Source organism: Gallus gallus, chromosome Z (assembly GCF_016699485.2).
Source record: "Gallus gallus isolate bGalGal1 chromosome Z, bGalGal1.mat.broiler.GRCg7b, whole genome shotgun sequence".
Lineage (NCBI taxonomy): Eukaryota > Metazoa > Chordata > Aves > Galliformes > Phasianidae > Gallus > Gallus gallus.
The window spans coordinates 67,729,573-67,753,417 of NC_052572.1; the positions used below are offsets into that span (position 1 = coordinate 67,729,573).

General features: G+C 37.0%; 1 protein-coding gene and 1 long non-coding RNA gene across 12 annotated transcripts in view; one reads left to right on the plus strand and one right to left on the minus strand.

The window, feature by feature from the left end:
* The window catches only part of LOC121108471, a 30,557-nt gene extending 8,948 nt beyond the window's left edge, over nucleotides 1-21,609 (minus strand). The window contains exons 1-6 of one of the 3 annotated variants that reach the window (XR_005842996.2): nucleotides 21,528-21,609; nucleotides 20,394-20,585; nucleotides 16,359-16,498; nucleotides 15,217-15,389; nucleotides 14,895-15,039; nucleotides 3,162-11,986 (exon numbers count right to left, since the gene is read on the minus strand). This is a non-coding gene — a long non-coding RNA (uncharacterized LOC121108471). Of the gene's footprint in view, nucleotides 1-3,161; nucleotides 11,987-14,862; nucleotides 15,040-15,216; nucleotides 15,390-16,358; nucleotides 16,499-20,393; nucleotides 20,586-21,527 lie in introns of those variants that run through there. The other 2 variants (XR_005842994.1, XR_005842995.2) reach the window with 2 other exon arrangements.
* NPR1 (natriuretic peptide receptor A/guanylate cyclase A (atrionatriuretic peptide receptor A)) overlaps nucleotides 1-23,845 on the plus strand; it is a 52,546-nt gene that overhangs the window by 10,561 nt on the left and 18,140 nt on the right. For all 9 annotated transcript variants that reach the window (XR_006932457.1, XR_006932458.1, XR_006932459.1 and 6 more), the window contains 12 exons: nucleotides 4,702-4,776; nucleotides 7,021-7,117; nucleotides 9,479-9,611; nucleotides 13,322-13,445; nucleotides 14,223-14,327; nucleotides 14,946-15,048; nucleotides 16,254-16,399; nucleotides 18,879-18,951; nucleotides 20,448-20,595; nucleotides 22,051-22,137; nucleotides 22,405-22,548; nucleotides 23,370-23,491. Coding sequence is in view for 6 of the 9 variants with exons in the window: in XM_040656178.2 (XP_040512112.1) it covers nucleotides 4,702-4,776; nucleotides 7,021-7,117; nucleotides 9,479-9,611; nucleotides 13,322-13,445; nucleotides 14,223-14,327; nucleotides 14,946-15,048; nucleotides 16,254-16,399; nucleotides 18,879-18,951; nucleotides 20,448-20,595; nucleotides 22,051-22,137; nucleotides 22,405-22,548; nucleotides 23,370-23,491 (1,357 nt within the window). In the remaining 3 variants the exon portion in view is untranslated. The remainder of the gene's footprint in view (nucleotides 1-4,701; nucleotides 4,777-7,020; nucleotides 7,118-9,478; nucleotides 9,612-13,321; nucleotides 13,446-14,222; nucleotides 14,328-14,945; nucleotides 15,049-16,253; nucleotides 16,400-18,878; nucleotides 18,952-20,447; nucleotides 20,596-22,050; nucleotides 22,138-22,404; nucleotides 22,549-23,369; nucleotides 23,492-23,845) is intronic.

Here is a 23,845-nt window from a genome sequence, read left to right on the forward strand (position 1 = left end):
CAGGTTCAGCAGAGGTTGAAAATCCTCAGCATCTCCCAAAAGACAGTTCTGACAACTAGTTAGCAGCAAAACAGTCTGTAAAATGGCATTATGCCAAACTGGACATCTACCAAGTTTATTCCACTTGGTGCACAGATTTAAGAAGTTCATTGAGATGATGCTTCCAGATATCCAGATAGACTGGAATATTAAGCAAATAATGCTTCCCATGTCTTTCTAGAAGTGTGATATTTATTTTAATTACAGTATGAGAGTGGTCTTGTAGTCCTGAAGTACAAATCAGACTGTGTTAACTGTTTTCCATGTTCTGAGCTGAAATTATGGCAAGATAGAAAGAGGTTGGACGTTAAAAATGCTTTCTTACAAGGAAGACTAGTGAATCATTGGAGTAGGCCACCAGTGAAGGGATAAAGATCATACTGAAGATTATTAAAAAGAAGTCAAGCAAACATCTGTCTAGTTTGACATATGCAAAAATAATCATGACTTCAGGGAATAATTTGGGATTCCCATTTCATTTTTGGTCTGATCCAAAGATATTGTCCAGAAGGCCAAATTATCCTTCACTAGCATAGGGTGAAAAGATCCCTGTGTCATTGACATCTCAGCATCACTTAGGAATTCCTGATCTCATGAGTCCCTAGAAACACTGAGGCTGTTGTGGCTTATAAGGGTGTCTTTTTGAAATGTCAATAAATATGCAATACTAATGTGGATAAAAATATGGTCAGAAAATCACTGAAGAATTCTGTAAACAGAAATGAGTCATGCAGTGAGAAAGGAGGAAGAGAGAAAAACCCAATTAAGGCAAAAAGTAGGTTTCATTCAAATGTCACTGCAACCTGTGGAGTGATCAGTGTACCTAAGGAATATGGGAGGAACAGAAATGTCCCTCCACTGCTATCACTCTCTGACACCAAGATCCTTCCCAGCAGATCTTAACAATAGCTAAGTTACCTTGTTCTGTAGGACTACAGACATTTATAACATTTCTGCCTGTGTGGGAGTACTGAATGATGAGAACGTCAGAGATGTTCTACTCAGTTTCTTCCCAAACAGAATTATTCTGTGCTGAACTCGGACCAATTCTTCTTAAACCTCTCAGCAAGTCATGCTATCAAACTGAAGTAGGATTCTCACATTCTCAGGCTTTTGGAATGCCTTTTGAACAATTCTGGTGTTGGCATTCTGTGTTACAGTAGCAGAAACCCAGTGATTAATTCAAGGAGATGTCTTGATGCAGAAATCTCTTTTAAGTTATGTACTTAGGCTAAGAATTTCTGAAGGTTAGCCTGGATCACTTAGAAAGGGAAGTTCCTGTTTGGTTCTAATGAGAACTGCACGTTCTTTTTTAGTTATCCAATCTCAAAGTTTTTGATCAACAGAATTTCCAGCTAGAGAATCACTACTGCTTGCTAGATTTCTCATTGTGAGTATTCTGGTTGTGAAACTCCAGGTGTCAGCCTTCCTTCTACCTTCTTATTAGGAAAATGATAGATTCCTTTACACAGTGAAAATCCTAAAAGTTTGCATACCTTCCATGACAGCTTGTGTACTAATCAATTCTCTGAACAGACAGTAGCATATATTCTTAAGGAGAAGTACTTCACGTCTGCAACATATCCCAGACAACAGTTTTCACACAATTGGCAGGGAGTGTACTTGATACTTCATGCTTTGATTTCTGATTTTTTTAAACATTTCTGAGATGAATTAAATGTTTAATCTTATGTAGTGCTGCAGATTAAACACTGCTGCAGCCGCAGAACAAGCCTTTCTGTCATTCTCCACGCCCTGGAATGGGCGTAAGGAATATATTTATAAAAATGTAAATTTGTTAAGCAACTTGAGAGTCCAGTGAAGACTACCTGTCACCCTACTGATGAATGTTATTTGCATTTTTGAGATTTGTGTGAATTTGTTAAGTCTGTAACATTCTAGATTGTAGTCAGAAGAAGCAGCTTCCTAGCTATAATTTTCAATGCCCGTAATTACCTTTTCACAAAACTCTTTCTCTAATTTGTCATGCTTTCACACTGCCTTCCAGCTCTATTCCTTTGTGTAAACTATGTAATTGTTTGTTCATTCTGCAGCAATTGAGTTAAACTATCATCAAAGATTAATCATCTAACATTAAGCTTTCAGACCTTTGGGAACAAATCATATATGTTATTACCTCTCTCTCTCTCTCTCTCTTTTTTTTTTTTTTTTAATTAGCATACTTTTAGCCCAAGGCCTTTTTCTTTGGCGTTCTCTCCCAGTATTTGGGGGAGTGAGGGAAATCCAAAGATACTACATAGGGATGTGATGGTGTGCTTTATGCAAGGCTCGGGAGCTTGCTTCCTGCATTCCAATATTTCACCACACTGTAATTTGGTGTCAGTTCAACATTCCCGATAATCAGTACTTCTGAAGCCACTGACCTACTACAAAACTCATGACAGTTTTCAGTCTTTTAATCAAATTACCAAGACCTCTAGAGAAAATGAGATGCTGGTTCTTGATCTTAGTAATCCAAGCTTCCCTATGATTGGAGTCTCACTGAATCATATCATGAACACATATCCAGTTCTTACTTGAATGCAAGTGATTTTTGCAGCCAGAATAGATGAGAAAAGACAAAGGGTGGGAGGAAAAAACACTGACCCGGTTAGAACATTTGCAGCTGAACAAGGAAAAGAAAAGATCAGTTGTATCTAGATCATGATTCTGATCCAGTTGCCCAGTTAATCTCATAATTAGCAGAAAGTCTGGAGTACCAATACCACAGGGAGAGTGCACAAGAAGCCCCTGCTGGGAGAACTCAACACATGTACTTTGTGCCAACATGGAGCTCCAGCACAGGAACAATATTCTCTGTTTATGGGCTGCATTAAGTAGAATGGCAAAGCACTTTCTGCAGGCTAAATGTGCAAACAGTGGATGTGTAGCAATTTGCTATGTACGTGTCCATATGTTGAAACCCAGCAATTTCTTGAGTCTGTGTCCTTTGCATCACTCTCCTGAAGGGAAGGGGTAGGGAGCCACCACTAGTGCCTCGCCATACTCCCAGGTGAGAAGATAAAACAGGTTTTGTGCTGCACTGCTCGTGGGCAGGCGACACTGCAGATGCTCCATTTGTGGAACCTTTGGCATCAAGAGGAAGCTATACTTAAACTTACCTGCGCACAAGCGGGAATCGTCCTCTCGTTGTGCTGCCATTACGCCACTAGAGGGAGATCTCAGAGTGCTCTGGTCACGCTTGTTTACCTTTTTGCAAAAATTACTGTAGAACCTTCTATTTCGTGCAAGGAGGTGCTGGTCCGTTATGTCCCAGCGAGGAAAAGAAAAAGAAAAAAGAAAAAAAAAAAAAAAAGCAGTCGGACTCGATTTAGAATACTTGATATTTGAGCTAAGATTATAAAAAGAATACTGCAGATTATCTTGTGTCCCTTCAGATGCTGGGAACCCCAATCCCTGAAGCACCAGGCAGACGTCCAACCCACACACAGTATGTCATGCAGAGCTTGTACATTGCAGAGATTGTCCCCTTTCAGTCATTCACACTATTGCACGTTTTTATTGCAAGGAAACAACTCCGCCTATAAATTATAGTGTCAGAAAAGAAACTGCTTGCCTGATGGCCCTTCTGGGTACGCAGCACACAACAGCTCACCACTCCTCAATGTATGATGGTCTTCTGGTCAGGATCCCTGCAGTTTCTGCTTGGAATTCTTTTGTGGTTTTTAGGGTTGTAATATCCCTGCATGTGAATGCATGCACATAATATAAAAGATTATATAAACCACTCCTCTTTAGGAAGCATAAATGCTAATGGAACCTTTTTCATGCACCTTGTCAGTACACTTCTATGTAATACATGCCTAGTTTTTCACATTTTCCCCTTCAGCTGTCCCTCTTGATTCATTCTTGACTGTATCTTTTGTAGTCTATCCAAATGGTTATAAAACTTTTTTATTTTCCATTTTCTAAATCTGTCTTTTCCTGTATACAAACTAAATGTTCTGATAACATCTAGGTAATAATATACACTGCATAGTAGCATGTCATATGTTAAAAAAAAAAAAAAAAAAAGTTTAAGTTAAAGAAGCGTTTTCCTTCATTTTTGCAAACATTAATGAAAATGTATGTCTTCACCAATATCAAAGGTGTTTTTTCTTATGGAATTTTGAACTATCCTTTTTTCCTCTCTATTTGGTATTAGAAATTGTAAGCAAGTTAAAGAATGAAATGGAAACCAGGTTTCTTAAATGACCATCTGAGCATAACCAACAGAAATAAATATGTAAAAATAAGGTTTTGTATACACTTCATTTAAAGCAGTAGAAATTACTTTTTTTTTCAGTTGCAGAAATTCTTAGAAGAGAGGGATCCAAAGAGCTTTATTATTGCGTGTGGTGAGCCAATCAAGTGGCAGTAGGTGGAATAATCTATATTTTAGTCAGACTGTGTCTGAAATATAACTCATAGTATAATGCAGTACTGAGAAATTAATACAAATTATGTGCAGATAATTTGCAAAGAGAAAAAGAAGCAAATCAAAAAATTATTAAGATTCGGATGACCATCTTACTTTATTCAAATCTCTTTCTGACTTCCTCTGTATACACACTATTGTATAAAGACATAACTAATGTATTGCTCAGATAGGTTGTTAAATCATATATTACCAGCCACTGATTTCATCCATCTTTAATTCAGATTCCTGGAACAGCTTCTTGTACATGGCCACCTTCCAGGACTTCTAAACTTTGTGACAGACGAGTAGCTGTAAAGGTAAGGTGTTATTCTTGCATGCCTTGAATCATGATACTAATGTCATGTGAATATTTGACAGCCCTATTAAATAAAATAGGATCAATCTGTTAATCTGTTGGTTGCTGTAGGATCTAGCAAGCTGTAATCCTTAGCTTTCCTGCCAGCAAATTCCTCATTAAGCACAAAATATCCTGAAAGAAATCACTAAGAAAATCTCGCTCAGTGTTGATATATGTAGAGTTCTTCTAAGCAGATAATTCTAGCCAAAAATGGCATTCTTATTTCTCCTCTCTTTCTACCACTTAGCCAAGTTGAAATAGTCTATAAATGTTTTCATATATTTCAACCAATGATTTGGGTGAAATGCTCATACCAAAGTACAAGGAGATACATATTTTTTAAGTGACCTACAACCACTTTCAAGATGAACAGGGTACATATTGCATCAAAGTAACTTTCAATTCAATAGATTTTGAAGTCCAAGCATGGTGACTAAGATTCTTGAAGTGGGTTTGGGTTGAGAGCCAGAATTCCAGACAAGTTACTCAGAAGAGCCAAATCACTACTGGCATCCAGTGTTAACAGTGACTTCAGAAAACAGAGAGAGTCCTAGAAATATCTTTTCAGTATGGCTAGGCAGAATTATTTTTTAACCTGTGTAGCAGATCACAGATAGAAGTTGTCCTGCACTTCCAGGGTTGAGGAATTGGAGTTACGGGATCTAAAATCATTCAGATTGGAAGGAACCCTGGGAGATCACATAGTTCAACCTCTAGCTGGCCCTGTCTTGCCATGAAGTTTGTACACCTCTCTTCACCCAGGCCCGACTTGTCTCTGTGATTATTTTCACATTATTAATTCATCATCTGCCTGATACCATCTAAGGGTCGGATGCTATCCAAACTCAACCGGGCAGTGCAATAAAATCCTCCCATTGCTCTTCCAGCTTTGAGCTGACAGGAGCACAAATGGCCCCAGTCTGAAAGGAGGGCTGCCCCTAAGACGAGTACTGTTTTTTCAGAGAGGTTTGGCAGAGGTGTGGCGGGGTGTTTTCAGCTTGCATCAAGAAGAAGTAGGGTAGGGTAGAAGAGGGAAGGGGGAGGCAGAACATCTGCAGCAGCTGGAGTTGTCAGGATCAGCTTGCCTAGCAACCCTGCTTCTTAGACAGGGGCATCTAATTCAGCAGCAACAGCAGTATTAGAAGCAGCCTCATCACTTGATGAGCTGGATGCACATTAGTGAGCATGCGAGCTACCAAAATACTTGCCTTCAGGCTCCAAAGCCTCCTCAGTTTATTGGTAGGTAAGCTATGTAGATCCTTTTACCATCACATATTTGTGTGGTCCGTGCGTACTGAAGGAACTGTAGATGGCTTATTGCAGGGAGATGGCTATTAATTTCAGATAATTGTTGAATGCTATTTTAGTAATGTAAAAAACAAGAATAATGGCAGAATATGGTGTAAAAATCAATTATATAAATCTTCCTCCTGGAATAATGGGATAAGTAATTGCATAAACCAGTAGATGATTATTCTCCAATAATATGCACAGAAAAAATAGATTATATGGATCACAGAATCACAGAACTTAATATCCTTTTCTAATTGTGGATTAAAAACAAAATGTATAATCATAATCTTTTCATCTACAGTCTACAAGGTATATTTTATTACTTGATTAGTATAAAAACATTTGTAGTGTATAACATATATATATAGGTATATTATATATTTTGCAACCATTCAAATTCACTCTGTATGCTATTATAATGCTGTATTCTGCAAGAAATAGGCATAGATAATCTTGTCTATAATTGCCTGTTGTAACATTTGTACAATTAATTGTATTTTGTTATTAAAGCTTTAATGAAAAATAGTCATCGAAGTAATGTAGGTGTAAAAGATTAAAAGAAAGACAGTTTGCAGCAGGTGTACGTCATTTTAAACACAGAGAAAAAAATCTTTAAATAATATGTCTCTCTGCATATGGTCCTAGAACTGCCCATTTTTTGCAGAGGAAAACTTCTGGGAGAGACATTTTAGTTAAGTCACCTAATTGTCTTACGAATCATTACTGGGTAGATAAAAATAATACACCGATCCCTAGGAAACTATCGTTTTTGTCTCCAGAACTTGAAGAGACAAAACAAAATATGCCAAGTACTGTATCTGTCTTTGCTTTAGATAGAAAGACAAACTACAGATGGAAAGCATCCTTCCCCTGTTTCTATACAGTGTTTTATGAGGTCTGTTTCTGGCAGGTGATATTAGTGGAAGGATGGCATGATTTAGACAACAAAGACTATGACTGTTGGCCCCTGGAAAAACCAGATGAATATAACATGATGGACTGTGGAGGTGAGTTCTAAAGCTGCTCAAGGAATATAATTTCTTGCTCAGAGAATGGTTGAGGACCTAAAATTGAAGTGCTCAGACTGACACCTAACTCATAACAAATGTTTCACATGGTGGAAGGCATCAGAGTAGGTGATGACATTCTTTCTTGAGAAAAAGGTGAAAGAAAACAGTCAAAAGATACTTCCGAGCAATTATTTGCTCAGTATTCATTGCTTCCAAAAGAAAAATTGCAACAGCTGAGCCTCTCCCCCTAAAATAAGAATTGAAAACATTTTATTTCTCATTTGAAAACTGAATGCAGCATAATCCAAAAAAATCAGGTAGTCAGCTCAGTACTGTTGCAAATTCTATTCCTGGAATTCTGTGGCATCATTTCAAAAGTGAACCATTTAAACCCTCTAGCCAGTAAGTAAAAGCACCACTTCTACATTTTATACTTTTCTCTCCTTGCTCAAAGTTGTGTTCCATGAGTACTTAAAATCTGAGATCTTTAACCACTTACTCCAGTTTGAAAACTGAATTTACATGATGGCATTAAAAAAAATAATAATCTTTTTGTTTAATCTCCTGAATTGTTTGAGATGGAAAAACAAAGTGGAACACTTCTGTTTATGTTCAAAAAGGTTGGAACTGGAGACAATTCTTTCTTGATAGGGTTTTTAGAGAAAAACAAGTACACCAGAGAAACTGTAATACTGGTAAAAATCGTCCAGGAAATAAACTGCTGGGCGATGCTCTCCACTCCATGCTTTAGTTAAACATTTTGTGAAGAGTTTGGATTGAACAAAGAAACTGAAAGACTGTCTAGGTAATTGTCAAGTAAGTTGACAAGCTGTAAGAATTTACTACTGCTTTAACACTGAAACTACTACTTACCAGAAAAAAAAGACTAGTTTGAAGCATATTCTTACTAATAAATCAGTGTGAATGTAGGACAGAGGAAACTAATATGAGTAGGCAGTTTCATTTACATAAACCCTTCTCAAAGAGTTTTAGAACAGACTTCAATCTTTATCCTGCCTTTTTCTATGATTCTTCCTTCTCATCTTTGGTGCACTGCTAAATGCAAAGCAATAGGCATCTACTGTATTTCTGTGAATTTAACTTGTAATGCAAGATCTTCAAATCATTTAGAAGTGGAAGTATCTATCATTGAAATAAGAGTTTTATTTGCTTTTGTGAGACCTTTAAAGAGAAGTATAAATACACTTTTTTCTGAAATTTATGCTGACCTTCTACCTTCGATCTCTCACTTTTCCTGAAGTTTAGCTCTCATTCCTTTTAATGCAAATAATATTAGGATTTTATGTAAATATTTGTTTTGTAGTTTCTCTCATAATGCTGGCTCCTATAATGAGTGTTTACTTTTTGAGGGAGAGGTGATATCTTTAGGTTAGTTTACAGTTTGTTTCTTCATATATGAAAGGGATTTGTGTTTAAGGGGAAAAGTAGTAGTTTATTTCACTGACAGTGCAAGTGTATAATACACTTGTAAAGACAACTCCGGACTAATATGTGAGTCTGTAACTGAACAACAACTGAACAGCAGGTTCACCCATCCTCTGGGAAAAGGATTTTAAATTTCCTGACAAACTGAGGTCTGCGTGTCTGCATAATGTTAGTAATTTCACATGTCAGAATTTAAAACCTTCAATTAACAACAGGGGAAAAGATTGGTGAAAGGAATGGAAAGATTTTGATAGTACTGTTTGAGAATAATCTCACTTCATTTCTAGGTTTAGAGTTGGTAGTAAGGTGTCCCAAGAATGAGGGAAATGAGTGGGATAAATTATTTTTCCTTGTAAGGATATAGAAATTGAAAAAGACAAATGTCTGAGTAGCAGTACTCCCACTGTCCTCTGCTCTAGGTGTCAAATGGTTTTATAAGAAGATAATACTTTTTAAAGTGTTTAATTAGCACACGTAATTTATATCTTGTGAGGTTAACAGTTCTGACTGTATTTCATGGGAGCTAAAGTAGTCTGTTCTTCCAGGAGGTAGGCCTCAGTGAGAGCAGCCAAGAATTGCCAACAATGTTTATTACCTAATGTAAGAGGAAATCAAGTGTAGCACTCCATTATACTGGGATTAAATTTACTAGAGATAAAATGATCAGATTTTCTGTCCTGTTACTCCAATTGCTTGGAGAATGTGAATGTCAGAATTGTTATATAAATGCGCATTTGCACTTACCTATGCAGCCACTAAGATGGATGAATATTTGGGGCTTGTAAAAAGCAGCAGGAAAAATAGTTGGAAATCACACTTCTGTTCACTACACTGTGTTCCATACTACAGAAGAAACTTTACATTTTTACACAACTGTCAAGTAGAAAAGGCTTAAAATTTTATTCTTTCTAGGTCTGGAGATGGCATGGGTGCAAAAGCCTCCAGAAACGGCAGTAAGTGGAGAATTCTTCAATGTGACCTATGCAGTCTTTGCTTCAGATGGCTTTTATCAGTACGCCGTACAAAATGGAATCCTTTCTCACAGGTATTACCTCCTATCATGTTTTCATTGTCATGAGTATATGGTGATTCTGTATGTACACGCATTTTTTGTAACACAGTCAGAACACGTGATCTTGTGCTCCTTACTAATTTCTTGCATCTCTTTAGTTCTCTCCTAGCACCATTTGCACTGTCATTAGCCCCTCTGGGATGGCTTTGCTATCACATCATGACATATTCACCTGCATGTCTGCGACAATGCTTGTCATCCTGCATCTGTATTATGGTCTCAGTGCAACTCTGAGCGTTACTTCTGATCTCTACACAAGGAATTTACAACTGAAATTCTAGTGAGACTCTAAAACTCACTGTAGTCTGTACCAATTTTAATAATAAAAGTGTTCAAAGTGCACAACATAAATGACGTAGGAATTGAATCTCCAGAACTCACTGAAGAGCTTATTTTGATTTCTATGGTGTTGTCTGTCACCTCACAAACTGTAGACAGTGTAAGTTAGGTACAACTTTTGTATGTGTATAACTTTATGTCAATAAAATGCTAACATGTTGTGACCTTACATTTGTGAGCTGTACACAACATACTCCAACCACATAAAAAAAAGTTTGTGACAGAGACTGCAGCCATAATTTCCCACTCTCTGTGCTTTATTTGACTACTAAAAGAGATGCTTATGGAAAAACCTCACATACTTTCTTTGTCAGTGTGTGTGATCACTTTGCAAAGTTCAGACTGTACAAGTTTTCGTAGAGAGTGATTTTATTTAAGATTGAAAGATTACTTATAATCCATTTGCAATGTCAAAGAAAAAAAAATAGTTGAGGTATTTTGATGATCTGTATAATAGTTTTTCATCAGTTTTTCTGAGATTTCTGGCTAGTGATATTTCCAGGAACTTGACCAAGAAACATTCATCTTCACTTTGTGGAATGAATCTGTTTTTCTGGTCTTTCCAATGTGACCTGCTCCCTTATATTAGTTAGAAGTTCAGAAATTCTGCTTTTTGAGTACTTACACATATCTTACACAAAGAGACAGGCTGTAAATATTAAAAAGAGAGGCATCTGTGCTGTGGTTTTACAGAGGCATCAAACTTGTACCTCAGTAACTACGAACTATCTGGTTGTCTCTCCAAATGCCTGACTCAAATATGACTGCAGATGGCAAAGTCATTGTATGAGCTTCAGAAGGATTGAGTAAGGTGCTGATGAACTACAGAATGCAGTATCAAATGGAGGGTAAATTCTAAAAAGCATTTATAAAGTCCTAACAGCATTAAGGAATAATTATCTTACGGTTTGGAGTTTTTTTTTCCTTTTTTTTTTTTTAATTTTAACTTTCATCTTGAGCTTTATATTTTTAATATTTTAATATTTTATTTATTTAGGTGTCTTAGGGATTGACAGAATTGCTTATTTCAGATACTGGGTATGTCTATACCTGAATCTGGTCCTTAATGTGACCTATGTCAACCTGATCCCCCGTGTTTGCCTTTATTTCTTATAATACAATCTTCTTTCTTAAATCTGCTAGGTTCTGGCTGCTTGATCTTGCTGCTCTGAAAGTAATGCCTCCTTTTTTATTATGTCGGTCCACCACATAAGAGGCAGATGTTGCTCGTATGGCAGTAGAGGCTGAACCACCTATATTCCATTACATTTTGTTGCATGTGAGAGATGGGAGCAGAGGGGCAGTCTGACAAAACAGCATCTGACATGGAAGTACAGATGAAGAAAAAAGTGTTTCACTGAAATCCTCTATGCAAAAAATATTGTACTCATTGACATTCACTGATACATGCTGAACATTTATGGAGACTGAGCAGTGAATGTGAGCACAGTGAGGGGTGGGTGGGTGGTGCATTTCAACAGTGGTGACAGTGACAGTGGTCATCTCCACTGATGCAGACTGCTACAAGCACGACATGCAGGCTTTTATTCACTGCCGACAAAAAAGAAAAATACATAGCTAATGATGGTGACTCTGTTGAAAAATAGATTTTGTAGCTGAGAGTTTTCTCTATCAAATAGTGTCATTGTGCTCTTTGCATTTGTTGTAGTTTCTCTGGAAATAAATAGGAGGCATTTCAGAACAGCCTGTATGTATATATTTCCTGGAGAGCTGGCATTACTTTCAATTTAGAGAACTATCATTTATAACTTTCAAACTAAACCATAGAACTACTTCTGGCTGTATCTCCTGAGTCAACCATATTTGGAGAAGTTTCTTCTCAGAAGGAGTGGTGATGCACTGGATTAGGCTGCCCAGGCAGATGATGAAGTCACCCAGCATCCCTGCAGGTGTTCAAAAAACGTGGCTTTGTAGGCCTGGTGGGGATGGGCTGATGCTTGGACTTGGTGATCTTTGTGGTCTTTTCCAAACTTAATGATTCTGTGATTCTAAAAAATTATTTTAAAGCAAAATATGCTTATTAAGGTGATAATCAACTTCAGAGAAATAGTTGTTTTTCTGAAAGTATAACTCAGCAAACAGACTGGAAAAAAAGTGTGACACATTTCCAGGGAACTACATTCATCTTTTAGTGATGAACTGCCAAAAGCTCTACCTTACGTTTATTTCATATAATACTGTCTTCTATTTTAAGGCTACTCTGTACTGGCCAGTTTTTCTCAGTACTTGTTAAGCTGTTCATGGAGTACTGTGTCCAGTTCTGGTTCCCGTAATTCAAAAAAAGCTGCAGACAGACTCTACAAGATCCAAAGAAGGGCCACGAAGATGATCAAAGGGCTGAAGAACCTATCCTGTGAGGACAAGCTGAAGGAATTAAAACATTTCAGCCTGCATAAGTGGAGCTTTATGGAGGACCACACCACAGTTTTCCAAGTGTGGCTACTAAAAAGATTGGGGCCACTTGACAAGCAGCCACATGTAGAAGGAACAATGGGAAAAAAAGTTGCACAGGCAGAGGTTTCATCTTGATTTAAGAAGGATTTTTTTTTACAGCGAGAACAGTTAGTAACCAGAACAATCAGCGCAGGGTTGTTGTGGTTGAGTCAACATCACTGGAAGTTTTTAAGTTGTGACAGGGTGCTAGATAATCTCACAGAGGCTCCCTTTTCTCCTGAGAGTTTGAATCTGATGATCTTTTGAAGTCTGCTCCAACCTAGGCTGTTCTATGATTCTGTGGCTATTTTGAAGAACAGTCTATTTGTATAGTCCCCTTTTTAACCTAAGCTTTTGGTTTCGGGAATTCTGTCTGATACTGTTGTCCAGTGTGCTAACTACCCTTGTCTGTTTGGGCTGTGGAGAAAATGCTAAAGTCAAATAGGAATCACATGCAAAGGTGAACATCGTATGCAATTGAATACAACAAAATACTAAGAATGAAAGTAGCCAGGGACACAGATTTTTGATAGCGGAAGTATAGTAACGGTAATCCTTCTGAGCCAGATGCAGCAGCGCCAACTAATCCCATATGGTTATGCAGTCAGTGTGGAGACATGAATGGAGGTTGGTAGCTGTCTAAGCTATATTATCTGCCAGAACTCCCTATTATTTAACACAGATGGTGATCCAGTTGAAAGCACTCTTTGCTATAGGATTGCTTCAACCAGAAGTAGAACAAAAGAGAAAGAAATGATGTAACAATATTTCTATCACTGCATATGTTTATGCTAGTAATTTTTCTATGAAAGATTTTATGTTCTTCTTACAATTTTTGAGGAAGAAGGAATTAATATAAAATTGTCACTCTTTCTCTGTTCCTTGGCTAGCAATGCCAGTGCTGCAAAGGAATTCTGTGAGGAGCATGAGTGCCCTGCCAGCTGGAAAGATGCAAATGGTGAGAACTGCTGTGTCCACCATGCCAATATTCACTCCTGTCCTTTGGCCTTCATGGTTAGTATGACAGTATGAATTAATGTATTCTGCTTGTGATAATGGATAAGACATTCATTACAATGATCAAGTCTATGAAGTTTTTTCTGTATTTACAATTAGACCAAATCAATAGGTCACTGAAGCAGTTGTGGGGATGTCGGTCAATTTCAGAAAGTTCTGTACTATATTTGAGGCTGCAAAGCAAGTACTTGTATTTTTTGGACAAGGTAGTATTTAGAATTGCTCATTATGCTTAATGGAACCGGTTTCAACTCTTAAAGATTACTTGACTCCTATTCACCCTTTCTGTACAGTCAGTAGAGAAAGAAAGAGTGAGTTGTCATTTGCAGATATCATTATCTCTCTTTACTTTTTGACAGCTTTAGTGAGATATGCTCTGCAAACTGGCACTGACTCATAAAAGATCCTTTCCTTTTTAAAGAAAATAAACTGCAATATCAAAAGTCAAGTTGCAATAAAACTCCTTTAGAAAAATATAAGATGTGGGATACAATTCTGTTTCTTGTTCTTGTGCAGCAAAAACTGAAAAAAGTGTATTAGCTTCATAAAATTACTGTAGCTAAATATATGACAAGATTTCGGTTCATGTATTTCAAACAGTAATGAGATTTGAGAGATATTTTAATTCATTGTATGATTATTATTTGAGTTTTGTTATTTTAACAGATTTGATTATTTCTTGAGAAGAATATAAATCATACTAAAAAGGTAAAAGGGGGAGACCTAGGATTTTTATTGTCACTGTTAGTGACACAACCAATCTCTCTGATAAAGGGCAGAGGAGGAATATGTGGTCCGTGGATTCCTGATGATGGGCAGATATTTACTCACACTCTGTCAACAGCTGGCAAAATGAGCCAAAGAAACTGGACTTCCAAGGTAAAGTTTATTTTTTGAATACAACAAATGGTTTGCTATTCTCAGAACTTGCTTCCTAGTAGGTTGTTACAGATCACTTGCATGTTCCATATCTCATTTACTTATGTCAAGATTATGTATGTATGTGGTACATATGGCTGAGTATCATCAATTCCTAGCTGACTTGATTGGAAGCACCAGTTTTTTATACTGCTACATCCTATGAAGTTTGTAGAAAAAAATGGGGATGGGAAGGAAGAACACAGCCTAATCTGTCTGTTTAAAGGCTGCATTAAGAAAATATTGCATTACTGATTGGATTGTGTTACAGGTTAGCTTGATCTTTATGAGTTTTCTTCCAAGCAGAAATAACGGGAAAGCAAATGTGACAGATGCATAGGCTGAAAGCCATGCCTAGCTGAAAGAAAACATACCAGTTAGAGGAATTGGAGCCTTCCCCAAAAGGCTTGTCTTTCTTGTTGCTGTTTATCTCACCAGCCAAGCACTACTTTCCTTCCTGATACTGAAAAATGCACACCTTCTTTTTGAGAACTTCTCAACTGGATAATCCTTGTTAAAATGACCTACTGTATGCAAGTGAAGTTTTGATCCTCGCAGCTTTGCTCACTTGTTTCGCAGGTTGTTTTGGTTCATGTGGGTGTGACTTCTCTCATCGCACACATCAGAGTTGGGAGAATGCAAGTTGCTCTGGAAGCAAAGACCACAGTCCTTCCTGCAGTAGGTATGATACAGAGTGAAGATATGAGGGAACTGCACATTGACTGCAAATCTCAGTGTTTTTAACATTCATGCATGGATACCAAGAGCGACAGCTACCCCTCTACCATTGAAACCACTCTTGCCAAACAGGTAAACTGAAATCAAGACCAACAGCTTCAGCTGAAAATACCTTGAAAATACTCTTCCAGCCATGACGTGGTGAGGATCTGGACGTTCTTCATCTGAAGGGATGCAGACTAGCCCTAACCTTGTTGGAAGGGTAGAAACCCAAATTGGTTCCATTGTTCACATTAAAATCCTGTTGCTTCCAAAGGCGTCAGGCTTCTGTGCACATTAGTTTAGCTATATGCAGGAAAGCAGAAAAATTATATTAGCAAAATGAAATTTAAGAAGAAAAACTTATTTGATAAATTAAATACACAGCTTGAAGAAAAATACTGGGTTAAGCAAACATCACAGTATTCTTGTTAGCTACTGTTCTGAAAGTCTGAGAATATATTTCTCAGCGTTATAAAAAAAGCAGAGCTGAAGCAATTCCAAAGTGGATGGAAGCAATGGATTTTGTTTTGCTGAGGATTTTTTTTTAAATGTATTACATAGTGACAGAATAATATCTTTAGCTTGTCTCAGGAGGCTGAAGTGCAGAATTGTATTAGTTTAGGCACAGAGGTAAAATTGAAACAGAACTCAAGACACCGGAGACAGAGTTTTGTCCTCTAGGGCTTTTGTTTTAAATCACATCTGATAATTTTCTTAAGGCCTTGGAGAAAAATAAATCCTTGAAGCATGAATTGCAGGGTTTCACTCTGAAGTACCCAGGATCATATAATTCTGGAGATGTCAAGGGTTGGATTAAGTACAAAGAACACAAATGACAGTATCCACCCTGAGAAACTTCCTGCCTCAGAAAAAAACACCAAACAGATGCGCAATGAGTTACAACACAAAAAAAAGTCAAAGGCTCTCACATCATTAACAGTTTCATCTGATCAAGCAGAACCTACATCACTTTAAGAGAAAAAAAGAAAAAACAAACACCATTATTTCAGCTTCTGGGGTGGTACCATCTCTGGATTCTTCAGATGTATTCTTTCAGGTACTCTGAGGTTTCCCAGCCCAAGAACACGTGTTTAAATCTGAATTCAACCTTTCTGGTTAATGAAACTACCTTAAAATAACCTAATTCTCATTTATTTTTCTTATCAGTTTGCGGAGATGGCTTTTGTGAGGAAGAAGAAAGCTGCTCTATCTGTCCAGCAGATTGTGGAGAATGCCCTCTGTCTGCTTATGCTAGGATAGCAATTGCCTTACCCATATGTTTAGTCTGCACTGGCTTCATTATGACAGTCATGGTAAGTATTCTTTCTTTCATTACTCTTGCCTTCGTTATTTCATTATTTTGAATGGAGTTTTCTCCTAGTAGAGGGTAAGTTTTCTTCTGCATCCTGAAACTGTGTGGTAGAAAAGAGAGTATTAATGACTTCTCTAGAAGGGAAGGCTGTTTGTGATAGGAAATTTCATCCCCTGAGGCTTAAGACTGAAGGGGAATTTAACAGAAGGATATGTAATGGTGGAATAAGAGCACCTCGTTATTAAGTCTTTCACAACATGAGATAGGAGTTGCCAGTGATACGAGATTGCTTTTGACTCAATAAAATCCTATTATGAAATTAACTGCTCCAAAACCCTGTGGAGGTTAGAGGTATGCATAAATTCTAAAACAAATTAGATAAATTCATAAAGGGATTAGATCCACCAGAGTTCATTAAGTCTGAGTGTCCAAATACATCTTGTTGTAGAATATATTCAACTTGGGATATTTTAAGGTTATTGATAGCTGGATATCCAAAGGAATAACGAGAAGATATTTCTTTTTTTTCCTGCTGATTTTGTGTGTGTGTGTAAAAAGCTTATTTTCTTAATGTAGCTGAACTAATTTAGTGATTATCTGTGCTATGGATTATTATAAAAGACTTGTGAAGGAAAAGCAAAAGGATAATGAGAGAGGAACATAGTGTGTCAATATTTTGGAAGAAATTTGTGATTGATACAGAGCTCACTCAGTCAAAGTTGCCCCATTTATTTCAAGAAGTTTCTGAGAAAAAAAAATCTAAATTTTATTTTGTAAAAGTATGATTGAACAAAGGCAAATTAACCTGAAGTGACCACTAGTCTTGTGGATTCATTTGGTTTGAAATATCTCTGTATAGAGATGACAGCAAATTATTACAACTTATTTGCACTATTACTTTTAGCACTGCCAATTCATAGTGTCTTTGGTGGAGTGGATCCGTATTCCTCATTTATTCACATCTTAAAAAATTACCTGAAGTAATTGAGTGTGTTGAAAAGGCATGGAAGAATGCTGATGGCCCACAGAGTAAGTTACTGTGGGTGGTCTCAGTTTGATTTTTTTCTGTTTTGCATCTCTTTGTGTGGCTTTTCAACTTAGGAACTGAAGTATTTTTGAAAACTAGGCCTTAATCTCCTAGTGTTTCTGTTTCTTATCTGAGCCTTTATAATCCACACGAAGGCTGTGGCAGTGTGCTTATAGTAACTTTCCGGTAAAACAGTATGTTCTTACAGAAATGTGTAATTGAAAAGATGACAAGTTCAGACATTTTTAAACAATTGACATTTAACAAAAAGAAAATGGAGTTTCTTGACCTTTAATAGATTTAACTGAAGTAAAAATGTTTGTTTATGTAGTGAAACTTACCTATTACTGTTGCTTTTTTTTTTTTTTTTGGTAGGTTTTAGGGATTTTTTGAGGGTTTATTTTTAAATTTATTTTGCTATATACGTACACCTCCTGCTAAATTCCGCAATAGCATCTAATATCTTTTTAATCAGTCAAGCAGAAGAGAGTGTTCCTTTGATCTCAGTGTCTGCAGCAAGACTAGTGGTCACTTGTAGCTAATATGTCTTTGGTCGTATCTTTACAAAATAAAATGCAGATATCTTTTCTCAGAAATCCTTTGAAATAAATGGGATGGTATCATTTTGATTCAGCAAGCTCTACATGAGGCATAAATTTCTTCCACAATATAGAAACAGTTTCCACTTACTGGAAAGTACATTTGAGTATTATTTGGACTTCTGTTAACTGTTTCAATGAATGCATGATTTCTAATATTCAATTCTACACTACAGAAAATGGTATAATTAAAGTGAAAAGTGGGTTTGCTGTTTTGGCATTGACTGCAGCCATGCAGCTGTGTAATTTAATCTGCTGCTCATCTTTTGAAAGCATATGCTTACACTTTTATGTTTTGTAAATATCCTAACACAGCTATGTATCTTAAGAGAGCATCTATGTCATCTTTATAAAATAGCCACAACATCTATATCTGATATTCTTTATACTAATGTATTAGACTTAATGTGGTCTCGTTTGTAAGTCTGTCTATAACATACAGTGCTCCTTTTATTGGGGCTGGAGAGCAATATGTTCTTGTCATGCAATTAGGCAGCATAGGTAGGACATTTCCATTTTATGATGTGACGTAAACAACTGTTTGGATGTCCAGGCTGAGATCTAATTATATTGTGTTAAATTACTGACAGTAATGGGAAGAGTTCGTAGCCAATGCAAAATATTGCATGTCAATAAATCCTAGAATATAGAAAATACTGTTCCAAAGATCTTTGTTAGATTCTGTTTTCCTCTAGGTCTGTTAGTTCTAATGCTGCTGATATGATATAGACTAGATACTTAAACGTCAGATTTTTGAGGGAAACATTTTCATATTAAAAAAAAATAATCTCTGGATTAGTTCCTTCAAAGTTGGTAGAGTTTAATTCAAGAATGAATTTGATTTATTTTTGTAGTGGTTTCAGTATCAGAAACAAAAGATGCTTTGGGATGAAAGCTGGATTATAGAGTTCACCTGCATCAAACAAGGTTAGGAACATTTAATTTTGTTACTATTACCAGTTTCATTAATAATTTTATGAAATAATCTCAATCGTAAGTACATCTTGTTTTCAGAATCTTGCAAAAGATGAGCCAGTTTGGGAAATACATATCCAGAGTTTCATCCTTGTATTCTCTGTGAGCTGACTGATGACATTCTTCTTTATTGAAACCTTAGTTATTAAAGTTATTTTAAATAGTTTCCTTCTTATTTAATGAAAATTTTCAGTTCAGAAAGAGAGGTCTATCCCCACATAAACAGATAACTGCTAGACGTGGACAAAGTAAATTATATTTGCTTCAGTGGATGTGTGGTTCTGTATAATTGGCTTCACTTGCTTACCCGGCCTTTACATAAATAAAATGAAAGATGTAATGAGATCTTAATTTCTCTCAGTGAATACTGTCTTTGGCAGTTTTGCTGCAAAGATTAATTCATTGTGACCTGACTTCTTTTTCATTTTACCTTCAGGATATAAAATTTGATTTTAATTGGCTGTAGCTAAATATATTAAGAATAAGATCAGATGTTATTAAATCCTGTACAATGCTGCACTTAATTCACTTTCCCGTCCAGAGCTTTAGCACTCAGAAGCAGAGAGATGCCTAGACCCCAAGAAGAGGCAGATTAGTAGAAATTGACTGAAGTTGATAAGCCTGTGCTGATATGAACTCTGTGATTTTCTGTTTCCTCAAGGAATTGCTAGAAAGACCTGTTTTAGCTATGTTATGTCATTTTGTTTCTAGTAGTGTGAAGATGTTCTTGTGCTAATGTTATAGTGATACTTTCATCTTTGGACATGTGTGTAAATTTCTGTGTAGTTAGCTTTACTATGATATCCTTGTTGCAGTAAAGGACAGAGATTGGTATAGAAATTAATTTGAGTATAGAATGCAAACCTTGACAGTTTTGTCAGTGCTCAGAGTAACTGGCCAAACCTGGTGAAGATGGTGAAACAATAAGTAATTCATTAAAAATCTTCTTTGAAATTCATTGTGTAACCTAAAGCCGATCAACTTATATTTAAAAACATACATTGAAATCACTTTTTTCCCCATCTAACTGTATTATTGCTCTTCTTTGACTTCTCTCTGTTGTCAGAGTCACTTCCCACATCCCTGTACTCTACAGTCTTAGAGGAGCACCAAATAGACTTATTAAAATATGGCACTCTGCTTCCCTGAGATCTGTCCTCTGCACTTCACTAGCAGCAAGGACCGATCATCCTGAAATCAGGAAGATTTGCACTGAATCTTGAGGTTTAGTGGGAAAGACTTGTGGCAATGTATCACCTCTTGGGTTGTTTTACTTTTTATGCAGCAGTCACACTCTAAAAAAAATAGCTTTCTGTCTTACATGTTAACAAGACCAGACCTGCATGTAAAGATTTGGTGAATTTCTTAAATTTGCCTGCCTCCAGAGTCCATACCTTTGTATTAGTGTGCATTTTCAGGTGCCTCTTCTAATCCCACATCCTATTTAGATCACATACTCTGGACAGCAACAGGAAGCGTGATGAGTGGTCCCCCAGCACCAAGTGAATCCAATGCCAGCTGTATCACTGTTCTGAGCTCCTGCACTGCAGCTGCTAATGCGTCCAAGAAACAGCACTTCACCCAGACTGGGAGATAGTAAGTCAATATATTACTAATTTTCTTCAGTATCCGCTATCCTATAGTTTCACTGTACTTTATGTTTCTTGTAACTTTGCTATTAATAGGTAGTCTAAAAGCTTGAAATTCTGTTGTTACATCAAATCTAGTACGTTAGCAGCATCATTTGATTTCTGTACCACTTACTGGCTGTCAAATCTGAAACACGCTGTCTTCTGTTTTGGCTATCATTTTGCCTTTTCTCTTTGGGACATCTTGCAAGGGTGGCTGCATAATGTGACCTGCATCTGTTAATGAATGACACCTACTGCTCAAATACATTTGGAACCAAAGTTTCAATGCAGATCTTTTTCTAAAATGCAGGTAGAGCACAGCTGGATTATTTGAAGAATGGCATAGTGTTTATATGTTGGGTACCATACAGTATCAGTTAAATATCAGCTAATTCCTGCATACATCCCCACTGGATTCTTTAATGGAAAATTGTTTTGCTGTGTGTCAAAGTCAGCTGCTTCACCACTGAGAATGCTTCATGCCATGGAAGCAAAAAGATGTTAAATATTAGTGGTGGATCTCTAAAGCAGTAGACAGAGAAATAATAAATAGATACTGCTGTGTTTCACTACCTCTGATATTCCCATTGCAGCTACTCAATCATCCAGCTGCCTAAATTTACTTTAACACTCTCATATTTCAAATGGCATGCTGTCAACGGTTTAAGGGCTGGTCTGGCCCAGTTCTGCGACTAGTGGGGCGGAGGGATTTCGCAAAATCCGCGCCTCCAGGAAGGGAAACAGAGGACCCCAAAATAATTAAAAACAGCGGCAACGATCTGAGGAGAAGCAAACTATTTTACTAAATATAGTATCGGAATGTAAGATAACACACTATAATACAATATAAATCAGCAATAATTGAGAGAAAGATTGTCCGAGAGCCAAAGGCCTTACACTAATACTGAAGCCTTGCGTGCAGTCGGGCGCAGCAGTAGTGAGCCGATCTGACACGGAACACAGCGAGACGAGAAGAGGGGCGAGTCAGATGACCTGCGCCCTTATATCTGTTCCCTTGAGCAGGAATGATAACAGTACTCGAAAAGGCTCTTGGGGAACGTAGTTCTTCTTCTCTTCCAGACAGGTACCCGGAACTAAAGCATTTGCTCCTTAGCTCCCAGTATACTGCATGATGTTGTGATGTGGAATACTGATAACCAAAAATCATGAAACCATGACACATACACACAACAGGAATGCTCAACAATAAGTGTTAATGCTTGCCTTATCATAGAAGCAGGATCTTGTCAAATACTCATGTGCAGCTTCACACCTACATACGGACATGCTCAAACTTTCTGCTTCATCTCTAGAGATATGAAGCTGCTTGCAGTAGAAAAAATATCCATCAATTTTCCTAGCCTTATGAAATTATGTATTTGGCCTAATATTCTCTGAACAGCATTTAATTCTGTTTCAGTGATGGTAGAACAGTGGCCATAAAAAAAATAATGAAGAAGGCATTTACCCTATCCAAATCCATACGTAAGGAAGTAAAGCAAGTAAGGTAAGAAGTGAAACCTGAGAACTGTATGCTGTTCTATGTGTATAATGGTTCTTTAAAGGTTACAACCTGTCCAGACATTACAATACGCTCCTATTCTTCTTTTCTTCAAACTTTTCTTTGACACTAGATTGAAATCTTTTTACAGCTGTTTTACTTTTCTCTTTACTTTTTGAGACAAGGCTTCTAGTTTTCCAGTTACTGTACAGAAAGTAGGAAGGAGATCCATGAAAATTATTTGTGTGCTGTGATTTCTGCTCATTTTTACAGGGAACTTGACCATCCTAATCTCTGCAAATTCATTGGTGGTTGTATAGAAATACCAAATGTTGCCATAGTGACAGAGTACTGCCCCAAAGGCAGCCTTCATGATGTTCTGCTCAATGAAGATATCCCTTTGAACTGGGGATTCAGGTAAAAAAAAAAAAAAAAGAGCTAAAAGATACAAAACTGTGCTGACAGATGCTATGTGCTGTTTGGGACAAAATAATAATTACAGATAGGTAATTGGAATGAGGCTTACACTGCGATGTGGAGAGAATGAAGAAGAAAGAGAGTCAAATATCCAGCCTAACTCAGTTTCTGGATTTTTGATGAATCATACATTGAGCACTGGTTACACTAAGTTAATGACTTTTCAACCCACCCTTGTTTATACTGCTACTGTTTTCAGACCTTTATTTCTACGCGATTTCATCTATTTCTCAAACATCTTGGGCATCTGCATTTAATTAAAAAGCACTGTAAAGTCACATAGATTAAATGATTAACATATCTACACATGCTTTGTTATATTTACTGATACAGAAAATGAGCTATGGTCCCAATCCACAAGGGCACTTTCATTATTTTTTGAGACTGATCTTCTTGGCATGCTCGTTTTACTTCTGCCTATTGTTTTCCTTCAGCAAAGAAAAAGAGTGTAAGGAAGGAAAGTGTATCTCTTGTAAACATTTGAAAAGCACTTCAAATAATACAAACATACTTGGAGGTTCTAAAGGAATCTGAGCTGTCTTAATAGAAGCTAAGAGTCTGTGGACCCTAACAGCTGAGTGAGAGTTAATGGCTTTCATCAACCCACTTCATGTGTTTTGGAAAAATGAGCATGGAGTGACAGATTTCAAAGTTATTCCAATCACTAGAGGCTTTCTGTTAGCTCCAGTAGGTTTCAAACCCACTCTTGAGTGAAGATCTGGCTTTTTTGACATATTTGCTTATTGATTTTTGTCTTTCAGGTTTTCTTTTGCTACTGATATTGCCCAAGGAATGGCCTATCTTCACCACCACAAAATGTATCATGGACGGCTGAAGTCTAATAATTGTGTAATAGATGACCGATGGGTTTGTAAAATTGCAGGTAAAGAGAAGATAAATGAAAATTAAGAACTGTCAAGGTAGCCTACAAATGCATGTAGATTTCACAATTGACACTGCTCCCAGGCACCTTCATTTTGACATTTTTGGTGAAAATGCTGGTGTTACACGATCATGTCAGGCCTCTCCTTTAAAGTGGGTTACTGCTGCATGCATCAGGTTCCATACGTGATGAAGTCTATCAACATCAGGCTGAACAGAAATTATGTCTCATTCTCAGTTATGATGCAGAGAGAAAACCTTAGCAATGGACACTGCTGTAAAGACACAGAATAATGCTGACGGATAAACACAAGGTAGTCCATGGAGAAAAGCAGACTCAGCTCAGCTTTTCAAT